Raw genomic sequence first — 24206 nt, forward strand, 5'->3', positions numbered from 1 at the left:
TCTTCAGAGTCCAAATGTTTGCAAAGGCTCTAGTGGCTGTGGCAAAGTGTGCGGATGAGCCTTATTCGAAGCTCTAGTGAAGTCTTTTGCTTGTGACCGTGTATTTTTATAGTGCTTTGAGAACCCAGGTGGGCACTATTTTAAAGTTGTCAGCAACTTAAGTACCTCTAATACATAAGCATATTCTTCAAAATGCCACACCAGAAGTTGATGATGTGCTACATATTTCACTAGATTAATTAACGGACAGCCCACATATCACGTAACATGACTTCATATAGTGTAATCCACATTTCTGCAGCCATGCGAGATACCAAATAATACATCATGAAATGTCCTAGAAGATATGAGAAAATAATCCTCTTAGCCTGTGACACAGACTACATGTTTTTCTGGTAGCTCATCAGAAAATTAAAGCAGTTGAAACCAAAAATGTTGAAACCGAAAGAATGTTTGAGTAAATAGTAACCCAGAATTCCTTTCATAACTCCCTTTTGTTTACTGGTAAATCCTATCTTTGCATTATAAACATAATTAGTACATATCTGACAGCATTTTTGGTAGTGGCTTGGTTTGAATGTATTTACCTTCTATATTCATGGAATAAATGTTTCGATTTTGCTGTATATATAGGTGAGAGTGAAGGAAGAGAATTGCACATCAATGCACTGCATGTCCTGGATTTCTTAATAGCAGGGACAGTTACTGGCACCTTTACCCTGGTCTCTTTTTCTGAGCAAATTTTAATTTGCCACTCCAAAAGAAACGCAAAATCCATTCCACAATTCTATGTTGTATTTGCAACAAGCGTAGGCATTAAAAAGAAAATCTTTACCTGCTTATGTGGCTGACAAACAAGAAAAACTGAAACAGTCCAATTCCTGCAACGATCCAGATAAATACATTATGTTGGTTTTCCTATTTATCTATCAAACCCCTTAATTTCTCTCAAAACCCTTTCTAATTTCTATCAAACCCCTTAATTTATTTTGCATTTATCAAAACCCTTAATTTCTAATTTCTATTATCAAACCCCTAATTTGTACTTCTGTGATGCAAACTGCAGATCTGTAATGGCCTGCATGCAGAATTGAAGTTGAATCCCTGGATTCATTCTGCACAAGTTACAAACTACTGGTGGTATAAGGTTTGTGTTGCTGCTGTCTTGGGCCTTATTCAGCTACTTTGAAGAGCCACACTCTGAATCCCTTACTTGTTTCTTGTGCCAATGTATCATAGTATTTCACGGCACATCTACCTTTTACCTGTATTTGAAGTGTCCACCTGAAAGCTTTAACCTTCAACTATTCAACAGTGACCTTGGAATGGCCAAAATCAAATGACTGTTGGTAGGCTACCGACGCTTGCAGAATCCACCGCTTTCTTTGGTGATAAAAACCAGCCAAAATGATTAGAATGCTGTTATCGTGGTGAGCACACACAAACACAGCATTTCCTGTAACAGTTTAGATACTTCTATCTACGTTTGTATCTTTGTGTGGTGAAATGGGATAAGCCTGGTACACAGCTACTTGACTGGAGTGTATAATCTGGGCTTGAGCTCTGACTATTAACTGTCACATTCCACCTCTGATTATTTCAGTATTTAAAACTTCCTATCTTTCAAGGCTGGTAGTAGTTTGCTCTTCTGCAGGATTTCTAAATTAGCAGAGAAGGTAATGGAGAAAACCCCAAGGCGTAAGTAAAAACTGCAGGGCTTTTCCTTTTCCTTTCCAGGGTAAGGACAAGACATGTATTTGTTCTGGAGTTGGCTGTAGGGATTTAGGAGTGTGTACAGTAGAGCTCGGTGCGGCTAATTGCTAGAAAGTGCAGAACTCATTCTGCAGTAGCCTCTAAGGTAAAGCCACCATCCTTGCTCTTTTTCCTTATAAGGGAAACATGCTATTTTTTTTTCCTAAGCTACTCCACAGATGTAAAATGCTGCACCTCTAGGACCTACGCCTTTTTAGAGGGAGGGATAGGTATCGACTTCCTTCAGTTCCCCCCGAGTCCTGTGTTCCACACTCGCTGCGCTGCTCAGCATTAAGACCGGCCCAGCCTCTAACGCTTCTGCCTCCGTGCGAGCCTCGGACCCGCCGGGTAACCTGAGCAGGCAGCCGCGGGAGGCGGCAGAGCCCCGTCCTGCCGGCCAGGACCGCCCGCTGCCTGCGCGCCGGGAGCCCGGGGCCGAGCATCCCGGCAGCCCGGGCCGGCAGCCTGCGCAGGTGACCCGCCGGGCTCGCCCAGGGCCTCTCGCTTCGGCGGCCGCCGGGGCTGTGCTGGGCGCCCCCGGGGTGGCGGGTCGGGGGTGGGGGGACATTTTTATTCACCTCTCTCTCGCGAGAAAGTGCTGCGCGGGCGATACTTGAAGGGGGGGGAGAGAGGAGGGGAAAAAGGAGGAGGAGGGAGGGGGCAGCTGGAGCCGCAGCTGGAGCAGCGGTGGGTGCAGCGGTCGCAGCTGGAACAGCAGCGGGAACGGCAGCCGGCGGCGGCGGCTCCAGCGGGTGCGCGCCCCTCGCAGCGGGCTTCTCCCGGGGCGGGCGGGCTGGGCAGGGGGCTCCCTGCCCGCGGGGCTCCCCGGCCGGGCACCGCGCTCCAGCCGCCGCATTTCGCCGCGGTGCCCGGCTCGGGGAGCCGGGGAGGGTTCATGCCCGGGAGACGCTTCCAGTCCGGGAGCGGTGGCGTCGGCCACGGGCTGTCCGCGGCGGGAGCGGGAGCCCCCGCGGATGCTGTTGGAGGGAAGGTAGAGTCCGGGCAGCCTTTCGCTATCCCCCGCAGCCGCCGCCTCCCGCGGCCGGGCGAGCGGCCGGGCTGGCCGGGGGCCGACGCCGCCGGGGCGCGGGGCAGGCGGTGGGGGGCGCGGGGCGGCCGCGCCAGCTTTTCCTCGGTCCCTAACTCCCCTGCCTTCTCTCCTCTCCCCTCGCAGCTCGCCTTGGAGAGGCTGGTCGGAGACCGGGTGGCGGCGAGCGGCGGACTTCGGCGGCGGAGAGGAGGCGGCGGCCGCTCGCAGCCCGGGGGCTCGGGGGACGCGATGTGGCGGGGGCGGCTGCTGGGGATCGCCCTGGGAGTTGCCGTGCTGTGGGCGTCCCAGGCGGGCGCCGCCGCCGCCGGGCACGCCGGGGGGGTGAGCGCCAAGGAGAGCCGGGCCAGCCGGGCCAAGAGGCGAGGGCAGGGCGGCGGTGGGCACGACGCACTCAAAGGGTAGGTGCGGGGCCGGGGTCCCGCGGTGCGGGGAGCGGGCGTGGGTCTGTCTGTATTTGTGTGTATGCATCTATTGCCCCTTTGCAGTGGGAGCTGGCGGGGGTGGGAGAGTTCCCCGAGTCCCCTTGGGGCTCCCTCTGCCGAGGGGCAGGTTGGGCTGGGGGCGCCGGACACGGCCCGCAGCATCCCGGGCTGGCTCCGGGGCGGGGGACGCGGGGTCCCACCGCCCTCCCGGGACTCCCCCGGCTGCCCGTAGGGCAGGGAACTGGGTCCCTTGCGTGCTGCAGCCTTCCTGTGCTCTTGGGTGGATGATGCTTTGTGAGGATGAGCCGCTGTAGCTCCGAGGTTGCTAATTCAGGTTCTAGGAAGGATATAGATGAAGGCAGACTGAGGGCTTGTGCATTCCTGCCGCGTCCCGTACTGCTGCTCTGCATAAAACAGAACAGTGGTGGGATCCAGAGACCACAGCATGCACTTTCAATTAGTTGTCCTCTCTCATCTCCACCTTAAACCTTTTGCAATATGTATGTTCTCTTTCACTCAAACAGACTGTCTTTACTTATCTGGTGTTTCTTGGGACCTGGGGTCAGCAGGGGGAGAAGAATAGGGACCATTTTTTGGTATCAGAGCTGTCTGGTACTATTATGAGTAAGCCCAAACATACAAGTATTTACAATCATTATGAAACATTGTGGTACATGCTTAGGAGGGTGATTTTTTAGAGTAAATCAGTGTCAGACAAACTATTTACTCAGTTTACATGGAACACCTTTTCAGTGCAAAAATGATTGTTAAGTCAGCTGAAGGGCATTGCACGTGTGTGCACTTGAAAATGTTCCCTGGAAAGGTGAAAAGCTTGCAATATTGGAAGAAAAAGAGGTTCCTTTTTCAGGTGTTCCAATGCACCTTTTCAGCCGTAGCCAGATTTTTCATTTATTGTGCAGAAGGCAAATATAGCACATATTATATGGACATAGTTATCCTTCAGTAAGGGATGCAACGTATTTTCTTTCTTTTCCTGGTTTCCTTAACAAAGAGCTATTACTACTTAGTTTTTAGAGGCCTTGTTAAATATATTTAATTTCTTGCTAACTTTCTCATAATTATATAGTACTTTTCTATATTCAGATTTGCAATCTTGGCGCTTTCTTGCGCTTGTGTGATTGGGAAAAGGTTTACGTTTTCACGTCCCTATGCTGCAGAAATGGATGCAAGCTATCAGCATTGCTTTTAAATGATCTGGTTTTGTAGGGTCAGGCTATTATTTCATTTCCTGATACCTTGTCACAAGAGAAATAGTTGGGCAAAGTAGATCCCTTCCTGTGACAAAAACTATTCCAGGAGGTGGACAGATAACGAAGTGTGTAGTACTAATTGCAAGCAGTAAAAGAAGTTAAGGGAAGCTATTTATCAGAAATAGCCTTTATTCTTCAGGGGGTTTTAATAAACTTTCTCATTGTAGAGCTCTTATTTAATATCAAACTGACAGACAGAGTTTTCTGATCAGAATATGCCATGGAGCACACGTGTGCTGACTGGATGGACTTGGTGGGAGTTAGAGGCACTTTGGCTGAGGATTGGATTTATTTGGTGACTGTAACTGTTGCCCTAAATTGTGTTGTTTGGGCAGTAATAGTAGTGCATCAAGGTATATTTCAAGCATTAATTATTTTTGGAATCTAAAATGGGTTAGGATAAGGATTTAGTTTTATGAGTTGATTCTTATGTTTAACTGAAGCTTTCCATTTTTTACGTGCTTTGCAATGCTTGTGTGTTACCTGCCAGTCACAGATCTACTTAGTAATGTGCAAATCTAGAGGTAATGACAATATCAATGTTAGGTATTTTCTATCTTGGTCAGTCATTTGGTATATTACACATCTAATGTGCGCCCTTGGGAAGCAGGTTCTTAGCAAGAATGTAGTAACTTGCCAGATGATCTTAGATACAGTAAAGACAAAACAAATAATTAGTTTGGCTGCTTGTTGGACCTTTTTCTGTAACTCTCATTTGAGGCTGAGTGTCGAGTTCTCGGATTGCTTGGAGGAGATTGCTAACACACGGTCATCTTGATCACTGGTGGGTGAATCCTGCTGGGTATTTCCAGTTCAGCAATTACGAGCACTTCCTTAGGTGTGGTACCGTACAATATGAATCAAAAGAATTGTCATTTTAACAGGCAAGGCTGGAACTAATTCTTTGGAAAGCCAGATGGAAAACATATTTTTAATGTACAGGAACTGTATATACATTAAACAAGGAGAATTCACTGTTACCGAAGGACTAAAACACTAAAAATATGATTTTACAAGACGACATACTATTTTTTAGCTTGTTCCTTAGTACAAATACATTTGGGAATCTGAGAGTTGTAATACAAATCATAACAGATGCTGGGAAACTTTATTTTCATGTTATTGTAGTTGACTAAGCCTTTCTTTCCCCTTCCTTTTGCAGTGAACTCCTGCTCTGATCGCAGGAGCGCGGGGGGACATTTTTAGAGAAACCCCTTTACATTTCTATTTTTGTGTGGTAGATTATAATGCCTATTGAAAGTGTTTGAGCATGTGAAAGTATTGCGCTCAGTCTCTGTGTGCATACTGCTCTTGTATGGGGAAATGAAGAAGCCCCAGATCTCTTTCAATTCTCAGGATTTTTCCCACTTCACATTTTTTACTGCAAGCTGTTGATTGCAGGAGCTGTTTGCTTTGTCCTCCTGCCCTTTGCCTCATTGTTTATGCCAGGGAGCTGTCTGAACATATACAGTGATTCTAGAAGTATATTTTAACTTTGATAATTTAAAAGCATTTGGAAACGTCTCCTATGTGCTCATTTTAAGGCTCTCAGCTTGCTACTCATGTAGTTTGAACTGATCCAGCTATGAAGGCATCAGCAATGAAGCCCTTGTAGTGCCATCTATGCTTGGTCTAAGGCAACGTGTGTTTATGTGCTGGTGTTTGGTGCCTCTAGGTGATCAGAAAGCAATCAGAATAAAGGCAGTAATTATCTCAAATTATGACCAGTTTCTCCATTCATGGAAAGGTTGCTGGAATCCATTATGATTCAGCAAGTTAAACTAATAAGCTGCTACTGAGACACTTTTATCCTCTGGAAGCCCTAAACTTGAACACAAATGTTAATGTGTTGAATTATAAGGCATCAAACCATTACCCTGCTACCCCTTAAACATTTAAGAATGTAGCGTCAACTTCTGAAGAAATAAAACCTACAAAACTGGCCACTTGAAGTCAACAATTTAGATATGTTTCAGTCATTTGAATATAAAGTAAAAAAAATTGCTGGTGATTTGATTGATGATCAAATACAAGAAGTGTTGTGCTTAAAGATCTTAGAATTAATCAGAATTTCCCATTTTCAATGATGCCAGACAAAGACCTCAGACTCTACAGAGGATCAGTCGATCTCTTCTCAACATGATGGCCAAATTAAGCAATTATTTGCCCAACAAATAACTCTGCAGAAATGTTCAAAGAGCTAAAATTTCTTCAGAATAGCTGACTTGTGACATGACTCTAATTAACACACTAATTAATACGTTTATGCAAGAATTATTTTAATGTCTTTGTTTTTCTTAAATTGAAATGATAGTGAATACTGCAGGACAGGATAGTTGGCTCCAAAATTATTCATAAAACTTGGATCAAAGCTGTTCAACAGGGGATTGAGGTTTTTTGGACTAATTTCCTTTGGTCATCCCAAATGAAGTCCACAGGTTTACTGATGTGCTTACTTGAGTAAACTCAGTTGGATTTGACCCTTTTCATGCATCACTGCTCCCTGAAATAAAACCAGTCTTATAATCTATAACATAATTCCAGTATTCAACTATATAATTAAGGCTTCTGGTTTTCGTTTTAAACCAATATTTACCACTAAAAGCCTGCTGAAGAAAAGCAGACTTTCCATACTGGTAAATATTGGTTTATACTGAAAAACCTCAAGGGTTTTTCTTACCACGTTTGGTGTGTGTGCCCCGGGCCAGCCGCCGGTGCCGCACATCAGGCCAGCTGCTGGTGCCACCCCTTGGACCCGCTGCCGGTGCTGCACATCAGGCCAGCTGCTGGTGCCACCCCTTGGACCCGCTGCCGGTGCTGCACATCAGGCCAGCTGCTGGTGCCACCCCTTGGACCCGCTGCCGGTGCTGCACATCAGACCAGCTGCTGGTGCCACCCCTTGGACCAGCTGCCGGTGCTGCACATCAGGCCAGCTGCTGGTGCCACCCCTTGGACCCGCTGCCGGTGCTGCACATCAGGCCAGCTGCTGGTGCCGCACCTCGTGGTGCTGCTCTGAGCAGGAGGCAGCCTCAGGACTTGGGAATAAACATCTTAATTGAAAATGCATGCAAGTGGCTGTAATACCTGATGTGCTGGAGCACTCGCCAGGCGTCCCGGCAGCCTGGCCAACCTCCTGGCACCCTCTGCCCTTACCCGCTAGAGCCTGTATGGACGGTAAAGAGCTTTTGTGCCAGTGCATCCTAATGCAAAAGCTGAAGTGCTTGGCAACTACACGTAGTGTTATTCTGCACCTCTATGGATTTGTTTGCCAATGGCTGTGATACTTTTGTTGTCATTGTTGTTATGTTATCCTTGGAAATCTAGTTCTAGAGTGAAATGAGTTCATAGGGCTTGGCACTGGGTCTCATGTACATGTTTCCTTGCAGTAGGGCTGTATGATGCGATTTGAGGTAGGTGTGACTTTCTCTGGGGAGCAGGATGTGTGGATGAGGAGCAGGGAAAGCAGACAGAACCAAGTGAGAAGCCAGCACAGAATCTGTTATTTGTCCGGCAATAGCTGTTGCTAACACTTGCTGAAGCACAATATTTAAAGAAGGAATAACATTATTTTCAGTTCTGGTCATATACATGTCTTTACCTGGCTACCGCAATAGGTTTTAGTTGCATTTTGGAATATACTAGTTTAGATACTATGTGTAACTTCTTAAATGCATTTAATGAAAGCTGTCTGACAATAGTCTGCACTGGATTGCGTTACCCAGAGCCAGTAGCAATGCAAAGCTACGCTGTTTGAAATTTGAATTAGACCACCCCCCCCTAAAATACATCAGAGAAATACTCTTTTCCTATTTGATGGTAGTAAGTCACAAATAGAGGAAATAGAGGAAAAAGGCTGCAATAAGCAGTATAGCAGTGTTCTTGGAGCTTTGTATGAAACACAGTTGTGTTGGAAATACTGTAAAATTGGCTTGTCAGGTTTCCCATCACCAAGTACCACTTTGCCAGGGTGAAACCTCGAAGATCAGGAGGGCAGAGTTGGATGTAGTTCTTTCTTTTTCGTCCTCTCTCTTATTTCTAAGTTGGTGTGCATAGCCCATGGCTGTATCAGGCTGACCCAGATGCTGCAGGATGGGTCCCAGCTGGGCTGTGATGGGCTTGTGCTTCGTGTACAGGCTGAGTGGAGAATTTCACACTGGGTTTGCCACTTTGTGTCCCATCATAGGAAGGTGCGTTGCTGCCCTCCACCCTGAGGGCTCCTGTGTAAGCCTGACCGTGGTTATGATTGAATGTCCTGGGTTGCACTTTGTTTCTTTTCTTGTGTTCCAGGTAATCATTTTCTTCCATTGAGATATGATGGAACTATCTAATATTTTGCGTGGTGTTTCTGGAGACTTTCTGATCTCTGTTAGTGTTTAGTTGAACTTTTATTGAGGGGGAGCGGGTGGTGTTAAGTCTTTAGGAACTGGAGGCATGAAGCATTGGGGGAAGAACAGCAGTCTGCTCCTGGTTGAGTAGCTTACAGGGTACGGTGCAGGTTTCCAGAGGGAATGGTTTGGAGGAGGCAGGAGGCGGCTCCGGCACGTGGCTGGGATGCTGACCACAGCTGCGCTTGCCTCAACCAAGAGCCCACTTCAGGTTTATAAAAGCAGACCTCTCCCCTCTTGTTAGCCAGCGTAGGATACGTTTTGTGTTCGGTGGTGGTTCCTCAAGTTTTTCCCCAGATTCAGTCTGATCATGGTATGTTTGCCTTGTTAACTGGATAAGCTGCTCTATGTGCAACTCCACACTGCTGTGCCAGAACCTTGGGGGTTATGGTGGGCTTGAGGATACAGACTTGCAGTAAGCACAGGGCTGCTCTCGGTTTATTTGGTAGCAATGGGAGGATCAGTGGGTTAGGGTTTGGCAAGGACAGTCCATCTGTCTGCTTCATTTACAGTGATCCTTATTGAATAAAATTGCAGCTTCTGTTTTCCCGCGTGCTTATTTTCCTCTCCTGTGCTGTGTTCAGCAGCGCTGCTCGCTTTGGACAGTCTTTCCCATTGTTGTTCATCTTCCATCCTGCAAACTGGAATGTTTTATATATGAACTTCAATACAAGTTTTGACAAGGGTCACTTTAAATGCGTCAATGGACCCAGCAGCTTGTGGTTGTTAGAACAGCACTACCTAAAATGCAAGACCCAAACTATTTGGTGACATGGATCACCAGGAAAGCTTCCTCTTGATAGAAGTGTGGTACACATCGGCTAAAAGGAGGCCATCTCTACTTAAGCAAGTCTTTAGGAGCTAGGGATCTTTGTGTACATATGGAAATAGTAAGAAATTAATCATTAGCTTTGTTGGTTTGCAGTAAGATCACCTTCCATCTTGTTCTTCTTCTTCATCTCCCTGCTGGACTCTGAAGACACAGGGGATATAGACACATGTGTATCACTTTGGTCTTACGCCCCAGACTCAGTAAATGTTTTTGTAGAACAGAACAGTTGTGGCGTGGGCTGTTTCTGATTAGCCAGCGCACTGTGCCGGAAAATACATTTGCAGCTCTTCGGTGTTGTGTTGTGGATGTCTCCTTTGGTTGTTTTCTCATCCGTTCTGACTCTCCCACTTCAGTTTTATTTATTTGTTTATTTATTTTTAAAGGATTTTGGGCGTACCGAACAGCCTCATTTATGCTGAGGTTGATGTGCAGATAGAGGCATGAGAAGGATCGTTTTACTTTTTGGTGACAGTTCAGTAAAGTTGGGTTCTTCTTTGGGAGATACCTTGGGAGGTAAAATATAGCCTGTTAAATTAAAACCTGTGCCTTCTGGTTTTGCTTATAGATCTTCACTGAAGTGTGGAGGACTTCTAGCTTTTATCTGGAAGAATATTTTGAATGTTGACTTGCTGGAGAATCTGTTGTTTTCCTTTCTACTCATTTTATGAAATGATTCATGACCATTACAGCCTCAGAAATACCAAATCAAAGCCTCAGTTCTTTTGTCTACAGACTTAATCATTTTCATCCTCTTTTTCAAGCCTCCCCCTCTCTCGTGTTTTGCTGGAGGATATCAGAATATCCCGTGATGCTCAGCTGAGGTTTCAAACTAAAATTTGTTTCCTTTCACGAAGATTTTTTCTTTTCCTATCTTGTTTATTCTTCTATGTTTTTTCCCTCTGATATTTCATCTTTTTCTCTTCCCTGTACACAGAGTACATTACCAGTGCCTGCTAGGGACAGGGTGAACTGCAACAGTGGGATCCGTATCAGCCGAGTTTTCATGTTGCCTATGGTGGACACGCAGTTAACTGGCCTTTGGAAAACAGTATTGCTATCCCAGCGAGGAGTGACAGAGGGTGGGACACGGAGTGTTGTGAAGGGGGGAGGAGAAATGCTGCTATCTCACCTAAAATAAATCTTCCAATAGCCTAAGGGAGAACACTTTAAACGCAAGTTAATGGCATTGCTTAACACATTAACTGAAAACTGTTGATATAAGTGTCAGGTTTATGAGACTCTCTAAGCTTGCATTTGCTCCTGGGTGGGGATGGTGGGTGGCACCGGCCTCTGGGAAAGCCTCGCCAAGGGGCTGCCCAGCTGTGGGGTTTGACTGCCCAGCTGTGTGGCCATGCTGCCCAGCTGTGGAGTTTGGCTGGCCAGCTGTGGGCTTTGTCCAGCCAGCTGTGGAGCATTGCTGGCCAGCTGTGGGGTTTGGCTGGCCAGCTGTGTGTCTGCGCTGGCCAGCTGTGGGCTTTGGGTGGCCAGCTGTGGGGCTGTGCTGGCCGTCATGCCCAAACCAGTCCTTGCTCTGCTGCTCAGCCCGGCACGCAGCACAGTCCGGCCAAGGGTCTGAACTTGCCTGTCTGCTTTCTTTTGGGACAGTGTCACAGGCCTCTGCCCCCATTGATGGCAGGTACATGGTGAGTGTGGGCAGAGGTGTGGGAGGTGTAACCTGGTCTTTTCCCGTTCCCCTGTTGGAAGTGATGTCTGGACAGCTACGTGTTGCCCATGCCCACAGCTACACATCTGTTTAGGGCTACCAGGATAGACGGACTATGAGCTTTTGTCCCTTGAATGCACCTTTCCACTTTTTTTTTTTTTAATGATTTTAAAGAAAGTACCTGCTGGATCCCTCCTCTTTCCCAGCTGTGCTTGTCTGGCCCAGCAGGTAGTTTTTGTGGTGGCACACTTGTACTTTACGTGTCTTGTACGGCCAAGTAGACTGGGTGTCACACTGCACCCACTGACATTCTCAAGTGGAACAGTGAGCGGAATACATGCTAGAAATGCATCTGTCCCTGGCTATAAATGAGAACAATGCCTGGCTGTCAGGTTATATGAGTCCGTCCCTGCAAAAGACACAGTCAGATTTTCAGAGCAAGTGCGGAAGAATTCACTTAATGTCAAATGCTGTTCTTGGATTGCTGTATTTAGCTGTCACAGTGTGATGGAGGTTAGGGTTAGAAAAGTGTTCAGTGTTGCTGCAGGAAACTTGCATGTCGTTTTGAACTCTTGACTTGCACACAGGCCGTAGCCAAAGACACCCATAGAGCTGCTTGGCATGTTATTTTCTTAGTTGAACTGAGCCAGGATTCTGGGACAGCGGTATCCTTACTGTCAAAGTGAGAAATAGTTATCGTATTAGGCTCTCTGCATGGCACAAACGTCCAGGCTCACTTATTGCATCGTAGAAGTGACGGCATCAGATGCAATCCTTTGTACGTAACGAACATATTTTGCTTAAAAATGCATGCTTATCCACTGTAGGATAACAAAACCAAAATTTTGTTCTTGCTCTTAGAATCTAGCATTGCTTCCCAGATTTTCCTTTTATACCATTAAAATAAACAGCTTCAAGAGTCCTCTTCAGTGAAAGATGGAAAAGGGCACAGTGACTAAAATATCCTATTTTCTAATATTGAGCTAAACAACAGAGAAGCTATCTCCATTTAAAGTATTTGGCATACCTGGAAATGAGGCTCATTCAGTGGGAAAGCTGAGTGAAGGTCCAGGGCAGTCAGCAGAGCTGGGCTGCTCCATGCTTTTAGCATTTACTCTGAGATGCTGAGAATTTGAGAGAGGCACGTAAAGCTGTTTTACAGCAAAATGTATAGGTCTGATTACGTGTCTCTGGAAAATGACTAATAAAGGCTATTCCTCTTCACGTTCTGGAGCCTTAGTTACTATTTCTTAGTATATTGGTTATATTCAGACTTAGACAACCATATTGTTATGACCAGCCTACCATTTTTTCAGATGCAGTTTATCATCCTTTTTAACTGCCAGTGCAAGCAAGGCAGCACTTCTCCAATTCTATGTGGAAATGATGAGCAAATAATTCTGGGTACAGTTTTAGCAGGTACCAGTGTTACCCAGGTAAGAAGAAAATAGGCAAAGGCTTCTCTAAAAATAACTGTTGGCTGATCATGCTGCTTTAAATTGTCTCTCTTCTGCCAGAAATTTAGGTCCCTACATCAGGTTAAACATATGCTAGTTGCTGCAACCAAATAGTTAAAAGAAGTCCTTCATTAAACATTCCCTTGCAAGGAAGAATCCCTGGTGTTTTCCTAGGGAGAGGAAAAGTGAGTTGCGGGAACGATGACAAACCCTCCCCGGTATCCCTGCATCTCAGCTCAGCTGTTGCTGGTGCTCAGCTGTCTCTTACTCTCTCAGCCACTCTCTGCCCACTCTGTCTGGTCTCCCCGTCTAATTTATTCAAGACCCACGCTGTGGGTTTGGTTCAGCCCGGGTTACGCCAGCGTTGGCCGGTGCATGGCAGTGCTGCTGACAAAATTTCCTCCAGAGGCCTTACTCACAGCAATGCCAGAAACTCTTCCTCCCGTGGGAGCCGCAGATGGGCAATACTTTCTTCGGGAGAGGGCTGTAATTTCCTCGAGGGGTCGCGGGCAGGGCAGAGCGGGGATGTACAGAACTAGCACACCCCCGGGCAGGCTGCAGTGTGGGGCTCCGGCTGTGTCGCTGCTGGGGTGCTGGAGAGATCAGCCACAATGCTGGAGGTGCCCCCCATTCCTGGGCTGGCTGATGTTCCCCACTACCAGCTTCACACGGGGCTTTTGAACACCTCGCTCATGTCTCTGGCTGCCCCATACACTCTCTGCCTGGTTTTATCTGATAAGAAGGCACTGCCAAGCTTAGCGTGATTTGCTTCCCATCATTTTATGTGCGCATACCTGTTCCACAGGTCTGTCCCCAGCTGCTGGGTAATCACATGCAATTCGAGAGAGCCAGGCAGCCACTTCTTGCTGAGACGGGGAACTGGAAGCAAGAGCAGCAAGGGAGGGATGGGCCCAGTTGGTCCTTTCCATGAGGCGATGTGGTGTGGCCCCGTGGAGAAAGGAGAGCTTTTCTCTGTGTGCTGCAACCACAGCCGAGGTGGCACAGCACGGGGCCGGGGCAGAACCACGTCTGCCCGTCCGAAGGAGCTCTTGCTGCAGCCCTGCTGGGCTCCATCCCCACGTGCGTGGAAAGGACAGACAAAGCTTTACTTCATCATGAGGGTGTAGGTTCCCCATGGTTGTTCCTGAGGATTATCTTCTAGTTTGGTACATGCAGGTGCTGTCAGGCAGACCTGTTGCTCTCGAGCATTAGCTATCAGAATTTCCAGATGAACTGTCTTCTTTCTGCTGTTCTAAGACTTTTCTAATTGATGACTAACTTCTTTTGATAATTATTCAACTCTATTTTGCTACTGAATTTGTACTTGCATATCATTAATCACGGACATAATTTGTTTATTTTGGACATCTTTGATGAAAGTCTGGGCATCACTCATACTGTCTCTCAGCACCATACCATTACAGGAATGCTTTTATACTTTACAGTTCATAAGTTACTCTAAAATTAAGTGAAAGGCTTGTGTTTTTTAAATTGCAATGGGAATAGCTTTGTTCCCAAGATGCTCTTTCCTTCCTCTGGGCTTTGGAGTGAAAGGAAGGTGCTGTGGGCACCACAAGTTGCTTGGGCTGTACAGAGGCATTTTTGCTTATTTTACCGTTACAAATTAGGTTTTATAACTGAACTCTGTTTGCAGTGCTGTTCAGGAAAACAGTTTTATAAGAATATAAAATGCTTCTTTAGTATTCATAGCCTATAATATCAGCAGGAAAATATGCTCTATTAAACATAGCAGTGGGTAGCAGTTTTAAGTACCGCGGTAGAGGCTTTACAATTTGATTGATGTTTTCCACGATTTTACATGAGGTAAATTGTTATTCCTTGAATACACTCTTTATTTATTTATTTATTTATTTGTTGGGATTTTTTTTTGCTATGTTGTTAGATCACTTCCTAAATATCAATTAATTCAACCTTCAAAATTAATTATTTTAAGAGAAATTTTACAAATAGGCGCAAGAACACTGCCTCCCCCTCCAAGAAGTAGCATTCGAACTTTGTTATAGGTTTCTTTTATAAGCTAGACAGCAGCTTTCTGGTGACGAAGTGTTCCACTGGAATATGCACTTGTCAGCCTCAAACTGTTCCATACAAGTACAGTTTGATGACTTTTTTTTTTAAAAGGCTAAGCATGCTGCATCTGAGTTATTAATAGAACTTATTGGGTGTAGAGCTGAGCCTACCCTGTGCACAGCCTCAAGGCTTCCAGGGTCTCTCTGACTTCATGGTTGCTGGCACATCTACATTTTCCAGAGCCCCATTTTGGAAACAGATTTTTAAAATCGGGTTTCCCCATGGCACAAAAATCTGCTCCTGACTCTTAACTTGCACCAGATGGTCCCCAAAGCCGTGGACTTGCTGAGACTGAAATTCGTCAGAGCACCTAAACATCGCTTTATCGTCAGCCATTTATAGATTCTGACCAGCTCGGATCGGAAATGGTTGGTTTATGCCTGTAGGTTGTAACAGGTAGCAACAAACTCCTTCTGTCTGTCTTAATAAGTTCCATTATTTCCTCTGAGTGGAGAAGGTGAAAAGCAATCTCACTTGTCCGCTTGCCAGTCTTACTTGGCAGATGATCGCGGAGCAACATTTGGCATTGATGAACGGGGAACTCGAGGAAAGTTACATGGATATAGCCCTGCAGGGAAGTAGCTGACATTACTAAAACTGAATACGTTGGAATTATATGAATAAGACTTTGAGTCTGTAACAGCAGTTGCAGGAAGGGAAAAGGGCCCTGCAACAAGTCCAATTGTGTTGCTCACATTCACCTCAGTTCCTACTTTGTAATTACCCAGTGGAAGGCTGTGGCAGTGTTTGCTCTGACTTAACTAATTTCTAGCCAAGCTTTTAATGAGAAGATGAGTTATCACTGAAGTTGGTGTCATCAGAATACTTGAAATTGCATTAACAATGCAGATCCCTACATAAATACAGTATAGAAGTCTTGTTAGTTAGAAAATGTTCATAAAGAAATGCTTATGTATATCAAGATTGTTTGTCTTAAGTTGCCTCAGCATATGAGGTAACTGTTGTTTACTTAGACGTTGCAATACTGGGGATGAAGAACTTTATGAAAGACCAAGGACAAAATAATAATAGAAAACCCTTCCTATAACAATAAAGACTTTAAATCTGTTTCTAATCTGTATACGATATTTTAATAAAGCAGTTTCTAGGATGTACTAGTTTATAGGTAGCTCTAGTTGCATTTATCTATTGAGTAATTGCTCACAGTATTAATAGAGGTTGTAAAATTTTCCTCTGAAAAAGTTATGAAACCTAAACCAAAAGGAGGCACATATCCCCATTTTGAAGCTATTCTTCGTGCATGGATAGATGCATTAAATCAATAGGACAAGTTAGATTAAAAAAAATTATCTTTGAGGGGCATAGAACCATTTCAACTTTACCAACAGAATCACGATAGGAAAAGTGTCATGTCCTGTCAGCTTTCCTTGTTAGCTCTAGTGATATAGTTATTTGAAAGGGTCAATATGGATGAGAGGAATTGGTTGGAAAGAAAAATTCCTACAGATCCATCATTTTAAGAAGTGCAGCAGGCCCTTTCTAATCATTTTGCAGGACCCTGTCTCTCTACATGCACCCACATCCATGATTTTTTTGATAGTAAGTCATTTTTGCTAATGAAGCGTTTACGTTTTTTGGCTCATGTAATTGGCTAATGTCACGTTTGGCGTGTTTCACTCGGACATACATGATTTTGCTCATGGACAATACAGGGGAGCAGTACTAGTGCTTTAGTGTACAGAAGAGAAAGCAACACAAAGCTTAAACTGATCATGTAAAGAACACTGAATTTCTTTTGTGTTTGCTAGTGTTGATAGGTGTGATTTTGTATTTAAACGGGAGTTTTGCTCCAAAACCCTGTATGCTACTTTTCCAGATACGGAGTGATATGGGACAAGGTTTGCCCACTCTGTTCCTGTTGTTCAGATCGCACTGATTTGATTTTGGATTTATAATGTAATCTTCAGTTTCTAAAAACCCCAACAAACGGTTCTGCTAAAAACATACAACAATTCTAGATTTAATTATCGAAATGTATATTGCAATGATTTACTTTTTCCGTTTTTATGCTTCTACTTTTAAAACATATTTCTGAGTAAAAATAAGAATTCATCCTGTTTTTTTTCCAGGCCAAATGTGTGTGGATCACGTTACAATGCTTACTGTTGCCCTGGATGGAAAACTTTACCTGGTGGAAACCAATGCATAGTCCGTAAGTTAATCCAGTTGTGTGTTATGACTGAGGTTTATCTATGTCAGGCTATTTTTAATTGTGTACAAGAACCGAAATATGTTTCTGTATGGTTTCAATAGCAGCTGTACGTAATTTCTTTACCATTTTAAATACATTAAGCTAATATACAAAGTTTTGTGGGCTACAATACAGTGATGCGATACCAGCATTTAACAAAGGATTAATCCCATCCACATGTTGTGTTTAAGTCTGTGGTAAAGGGATCCAAGGGGTGTGTGGACTTTAAGGAGTGAGTAGCTGTGGAATATGTTAATCTATTTAAATAAATGGAAGGAGGCAACAGCATCGGGCCAGCAAGTACATTTTCTCCGCTTGTTTGGACCACATCCCTGAAATATGTATGTAGGGATATAAATATATACATATATACATCATAGTGCTGTATGCATATTCATGTGTAATGGTACAGTGTACCAGAAATAATTATTAAAGGCACTTCGCTTCAGTCTGGTAAGACCCTGTGCAGAGATACTGAGGCAGAGCACAGTCAGATGGGAATTGTTAGGCTTGTGTGTCTGGTGGAGAAATAAAGGGAGCATTGTAATGGTGGTCAGTGCCATCCTTCCTCCAAGAGTGGGCTGGTAACAATGGACCACAGTTTCACTTCGGCAAGGAGGTCTCCCTACATCTGATGTGGCCTGTGCGTCTTCCCAGCCCTTTCCACAGCAGCCTCTGAAGGGTTTTAGCTGTCCCCTATAGATGTATGGATCAACAGGAGGAACAGTTTTGGAATCTGTTGTGTGCTCTTGAAGGAGTTTGTAGGTATTTGTTATGGTATGAATATTTAGTATGAATGCATATTTTCTATCAGGTGTTTTTTATGTGTTTGTGGTTTTGGAAGCATTTTTAAAGGCATTTATGTTCTCTTCACAGCAATCTGCAGACATTCCTGTGGGGATGGATTTTGCTCTAGACCAAACATGTGCACGTGCCCAAATGGTCAGATAGCCCCCTCCTGTGGTTCAAAATCAAGTGAGTATTTTTTCTGTGTCTCTCATACTACTCTTTTGAGTCTGTGAAGCTACTAAGGTATGTAAGATAGTTCAGTGATCAATATTGAAGACAAATAACCTCTGAGTCACCAGATGTGCTTTTAGCACAGGAAAGAAAGCACAGTGTCCTATGATGAAGGTGAAGAATGACTCCGAGACTAGCTATTGGGGACACTCTTTTTTTGCCAAATTAAAAGCAAATGGGTTTTATTGGAAGCTATATTCACTTGCCACTTTGTAAAACTAATTCCAGTCTTCCTTGCTTTCTGGAAAATACCTTATCTCTATTCAATGCTAGACATGCACGCATACACAGCACAAAAGTTGTAATGATAGAGAGACAACTGTTAACAATTGGCTGAATTTGACTTCCTTGGTAATTCTGCTCTCATTTTGGAGCCAGACACTGCTGTATTTTACATACATAGGCCTACAAGTATCATAGCATTTCCTTGCCAGGCTCAGTACATATCTTCTGAATTGAATATCGCTGACCTTATTCAAGTGATACTTCTGTAGGTGCTAGAGGTACAGAGCCACTCCAGGTTTTTCAGTGGAGGAGCTTTTCAGCAGAAAAAAACCCAGATGCTTTGGAAATGAAACTTTGCAGAGCTGACTTTTCCTAGGAATTTTGGATTTCAGGTTTTGAGCAAGGATCTGCAGATCCAGAAAAAAAAAAGTACAATTAAATTAATTCAATGAACCAGATAGCTCAATGGCGAATTGTGGGTAGAGCATCTGAAAAGAAGTAGGATTTTTCTTTGGGTAGTAGCTCAGTTCACATTTGAAATGCTAGCTGTAATTCCACTGTAACCTCATTTGAGTATGGTGCTTGTCTCTTAGAATGTAGAAGATTTTGATTTTTGTATAAAACGTGAAGTTTCTGGGAAGAATTTTGGGGGAGATTGGTTCCCACAAATGCCCATAACTATCTGAACAACATCTTAACTGAAGTCAGTGGGGGATGCGCTCGGCTGAGATCTGTAATATTGTGCAAAATGGTTACCCTTTTAATCCTGATTATCTTTTCAGACTCAGTGTGTGGTCTGCTGTGCCCCTGTATTTTTACCTTGCCATTTTTCTGCTTTCCTAGTTGATAATGGTTTTCCCACATAACTGACCACTTCGGTTTGTGGCTTTAGCATCCTTTTTGTGCAATAACTGTGGAAAAACAATAACAACTCTGGAATGTAGTGGAATGGCATGTACTAAAATGGTAAATATTGTTCTTTGTAGTTCAACCCCCTTCTCAGGCTCCTGTGATGTCTGGTAAGGAGAGGTCAGTGTGAGGAGGGTACGGAGCTCCCAGAGAGTGCTGGGAGGAGGAAGGGTACAAAATGCTGCACAAATGTGTGTGTTGTGTTCCTGCCTCGGTTTGCAGCTACTGTTTTACCAGGTGCATACGCCTTAATCCTGTAAGCCAGTAAAGGAAAGTATGACCTTCTCCCAAGTCCCCTTCAGGGTACAGAGGAGAGATATAGCCCTACATCTGTTAGATGTTTTGGCACCTTTGTAAAAGGCAGGAATGAGTGGGCCTTAGTATTACCTCATTTTTTTTCTTAGGCCACACTGAAGTATTTTATGAGTCAAGACTTGAAAGAAAAACAGAGTATGAGTAACGTTACAGTTCTTCTTGTGGTTCTTGTTTGGAAACATTCTGCCATTGATCTCTGTAGTTTTAGCCGTTATTGGAGCCGCACAGATAAATGGCAACGGAAGGACTTTACTACAGTTTTTAATCAAGCAGCTTCTAAAGCCTAAATGACATCACTATTTTGATTGTTGACAATTAGTTTTTTTGGGTATGAATATTCTACTAATCATAATCTTTAATTAGCGCTGACATTATTTTCCTTACATTGCTGCGTAGGTTTACCCACTATTAAATGTTGCTTTTCTATATACAGTGTAAGTATTAACACTTTACAAAAAGACTTAGCAGCTGCTTAAAAAAAGATATTGTTTCTATTTTGTTTAATCAGTGCAATAATTTAAGATACATTTTGTGTGAGCGGTCACATCACCTTTATTTATAGAAACAAACCAATTCTAAAAGCAAAAGTGTCTTGAGTTGTAGAGAGAAAAGACTCCATTGCCTCTGTGCGCTCTTGTGTAATAATGTTTATGACCCAGCACCTCATTAGGACTCACAGAACATACACTTTCTGTAAGTCATTTGCTCTGTTGGCACTGTAGATGAAATCCATGAATACATATTTACACAGCAGACCACAATGACTCAGATCTGCTATTTAGGAAACAAAGTAAACATAAACAATGCTGTTTGACATCAAAGGGTTACTGTCATCTCCCATTGGTAACAGTTAATATTATGTCAGAATATGCGTTCATGAAACCTTATTTTAATTACAAGTTTTAACAAATGAGAAAAGCTCTTATTAGAACAATTTAAAAAGTCAAAAGTGCATGATACAAGTTTGTCACGTGGGAAATACAAATAACAAATATGAGTGAAAATGCCCTGATTTCTCAGGATTAAATATATGCCTTTTGATATATGAGAGTGTCATCCTTTGGATATTTTAAGCTATATGTGTCTTCGGTACTTACGGAATCGGTAGCAGGCACAGGTTTTATAGCACATACAACCGTAGGCAGGAACTGAATTCACAGTGGCTCTTACTTACTGGTTGTCTGCTGGAATTAAATAATTAATGCAAATTGGAAAGCACGTGGACTGGAAAGCAAAACAAAGCCTTCAAATTTGATTCTTATGCAGGTCAGTTTGGTGACGTTTCTGGTTACGAGTCAGCTTTAGGAATCTGATTTGTGGTTGAAAAGAGCAACTGGTGGTTTTCTCAGCAGGGATTTTCGTGACATCGGTGAACTTGCTGGTTATTTCTATGTAATCAGTGAATTTTTGGGTATGCTTCCAGTAGTCTTGCAGATAAGATTGCCACATATGGAGGCCTCCCCCTGCTGGCTCTGGTGTGCGGGTGGCTCTGACATTGCAGGTGCATGTGTGGGGACGTCCCACACCCTGTGCTGCGCCAGCTCTGCGGTGGCTGCCCCACTACTGCCTCGCAAACCAGCTGAGCCGTGGCTTGGCCCTTGTCTGGTGGTGGCGCAGCCATGCCCGGTTTGTGCTGCAGCCATACCCTGCGATCCCGCCATGTTGTTGGAGCTGCTGCTCTGCCCCTGTGGGAGCAGGGGGCGAGTGAGGAGGAGGAGGAGGAGAAGGATCTCTCCTTCAGCGTCGGGCACCCTGTGCTGCCCCGAGGGTTATGGATCAGGTGTGTTTCTGAGCTCAGCCACTTGGCTTTGTGTCCAGCCTGTTTTAGTCAGAATGGCGTGGGCTGGCCTAAACAAGGAATCACAGAATCACAGAGTGTCAGAGGTTGAAGGGACCTGGAAAGCTCATCCAGTGCAATCCCCCCGCCAGAGCAGGAACAGCCAGCTGAGGTTCCACAGGAAGGTGTCCAGGCGGGTTTGAATGTCTGCAGAGAAGGAGACTCCACAACCTCCCTGGGCAGCCTGGGCCAGGCTCTGCCACCCTCACCATGAACAAGTTTCTTCTCAAATTTAAGTGGAACCTCTTGTGTTCCAGTTTGAACCCATTACCCCTTGTCCTACAGTTGGTTTTCACCAAGAAGAGCCTGGCTCCATCCTCCTGACACTCACCCTTTATATATTTGTAATCATTAATGAGGTCACCCCTCAGTCTCCTCCAAGCTCCGGAGCCTCAGCTCCCTCAGCCTTTCCTCACACAGGAGATGCTCCACTCCCTTCAGCATCTTTGTTGCCCTGCGCTGGACTCTCTCCAGCAGTTCCCTGTCCTTCTGGAACTGAGGGGCCACAACTGGACACAATATTCCAGGTGTGGTCTCCCCAGGGCAGAGAAGGCCTTTGCTGAGGGGACTGTCTCTGAAGGAATGGATCTGCAGCAGAGGCAGTGAGAGCTGTGAGGGCGCTGGGGGCGGCAGCTGGCAGGGACGGGTGTCTGTGCCCCCCGGCAGGCTGGTGACACCGCCTGAGTGCACAGTGGGGAGTGCTGTGCTCCGCTGCCCTCAGCCGAGGTCTGGGGTGTTCCTCAGGGACCGCGGTGCTGGGGGGGGAAGGCTGGAGCCTGAGCCCTTGGCTTTGCGCCCAGGATCCCGTTCCTTGAGCTGCTGTGGGAGGTGTCTGTTCAACAGCAGGAAAACCTGGAGCTCAGGCCCTTCCCTCACGTTCTGCTGCTCGCAGAGGTGATAGAAGGTCTTGAATTTTAAATGTTTCCAGAGTTTTCAAGACTGCTGTGGGATTTCTCAGCACCCGTTCAGGGCTGCAGGCCGGCGTCCCACCCCAGCGCTAGCTGCCATCTCTCTCCTGAGTCAGTCACTCGACAGAGAAAGCACGCTGAGCATCTGGGACGTGATGAGACCGTCATTCCTTGTTTACAGCTCCTGGCAGGCAAAGCCCTGCGTCATGCACGGCCGGGCTGGGAGCGTTTCCTCGGCAGTGGCAGAGACAGGCGAGAGGCCACGGCGGCCCCGGGTGCCCGCGGCCGGCCCTGCGGAGCCCTCGGCCTGCGGCGCTGGGTGAGCGGCTCCCCCGCCCTTCCCACCTGCGGGCTGCAGACTCTTCATGTTTTTAGTTTGGGACTGCAGGATACATGGCATGTGTGTTAGTTTTTGTCTGCTCAGTGAGGCCCTGAATGTTTTGTGAATGGTTTTGGTGTGATTAGTGCTCGTGGTGTGAAGCCTTTGCTCAGTTTTGCTAAGAATCAAGAAAGCTGGGAACCGTTCAGCTTAAGCGTGCAGCTCGTTGTTTCACTTTGATAAACGGTGTGAACGTTGCCCACACACAAAGCGTGTGTGGATGTGTCTGGTCTTGCTGGCTCTTTTGCAGGTTTATAAAGCTATGCTCCTGGAGTTATTCCTCTTTTGACTTCAGAAGTTTCCAGTGCAGACTGTTTACAAATTGGACCCAAAAGAGAACAATAATTGATTAAAAGTAATAATTTATTAATGTTGTTAACATTTCCTGTGCATGCTGAGGTAAAGCAAAGCTGTATGCATTGATTTACCAGCATTATGGTAATTCCCGTGCTTTTTCCTGGAGTCAGTGTCATACCTTGGAACAGGTTATTTCATTTACTGGAATATTCCTGCTAACATGAATGGAATTGTTGATATAGCTGAGAAAAGAGACTCTGGACCTGCATTACTGTGCTACTTTTCAAAAATGCAGTTTTAAAACCATCATCTGAGCTCCAGACAGCCTTTGTATGTTTTTCTATAAACTTTTGGAAGAGTAATATTTCAGAATAGTCTGTGTGATTTTGGAAATAGTATTTTCAACATTCCCTCAAAAGAGGGGAGAAAATAAGTAATTGGTTTACTGGCTGTATGTCACTGATTTTCTTGCATGGCAATAAGGGAGCAAGCCCGCTGATTTGAATGGCTCGTTTAATAAAGATGACTGGGTGTCCCAGCAGTCTTCCCTAATGTTTTTAGTTTAAAGAAGAGGAAGAAATATTTTACCTTGGAAAAGTTCCTTTAGGAAGCAATGAGACAAATTATGGAAACTTTGTGTGTGTTTTGTGTAAAACCACTCCTTTTCCCAAAATGGGGAAATATACTTCACTTTTACTTGAACAAATAATATGAGAGTCATCATATAAGCTACTGTTAACCTTTTTATCTCAACTGTAGTTCAAACTATTTAAATGGCTTTGGTCTTCATGTGGGAATGGAAATTAGCTCTTGGCATAGCTTGCTCTAATTGAAATCAGTTTGTGGTTTTTAAGTTCCTTCCCTGCTTGACAGATGATATCATTTCCTATGCTTTTTGTAATCCCCTCTGTTTTTCTAAGATTGTATAAAGCTAAGTTGAGCTACACATTTTAAAGTAACTACACACCTTTTTCTGACCTACTTAGGACATTGTCCAGAAATCTTCACCAGATATTCACTCTGTATTTGCAGACAATTTTACTTTTTGTTGAGGAATGTTAGTATATTTTTGTTGCCTGAAGTACATCCAAAGTAGAACAAAGATGTATCGTAACCATTAGACACATTAGAAATGTAAGATACAGTTTTTACTTTCCTAATTTAAGAATTAAGAGTACCA

The 24206-nt window shown here is 44.6% G+C and overlaps 1 protein-coding gene across 3 annotated transcripts in view; it reads left to right on the forward strand.

The window, feature by feature from the left end:
- Positions 1 to 2410: 2410 nt before the first annotated feature.
- Positions 2411 to 24206, forward strand: part of FBN1 (fibrillin 1) — a 145578-nt gene continuing 123782 nt past the window's right edge. Inside the window, exons 1-4 of one of the 3 annotated variants that reach the window (XM_065847842.2) lie at positions 2411 to 2504; positions 2927 to 3201; positions 17015 to 17097; positions 18013 to 18111. In XM_065847842.2, the coding sequence (XP_065703914.1) occupies positions 3032 to 3201; positions 17015 to 17097; positions 18013 to 18111 (352 nt within the window). In that variant the 5' untranslated portion in view covers positions 2411 to 2504; positions 2927 to 3031. Of the gene's footprint in view, positions 2505 to 2615; positions 2744 to 2926; positions 3202 to 17014; positions 17098 to 18012; positions 18112 to 24206 lie in introns of those variants that run through there. The other 2 variants (XM_071814092.1, XM_065847841.2) reach the window with 2 other exon arrangements.

The sequence above is a fragment of the Patagioenas fasciata genome, chromosome 12 (assembly GCF_037038585.1).
Source record: "Patagioenas fasciata isolate bPatFas1 chromosome 12, bPatFas1.hap1, whole genome shotgun sequence".
NCBI classification, from domain to species: Eukaryota; Metazoa; Chordata; class Aves; order Columbiformes; family Columbidae; genus Patagioenas; species Patagioenas fasciata.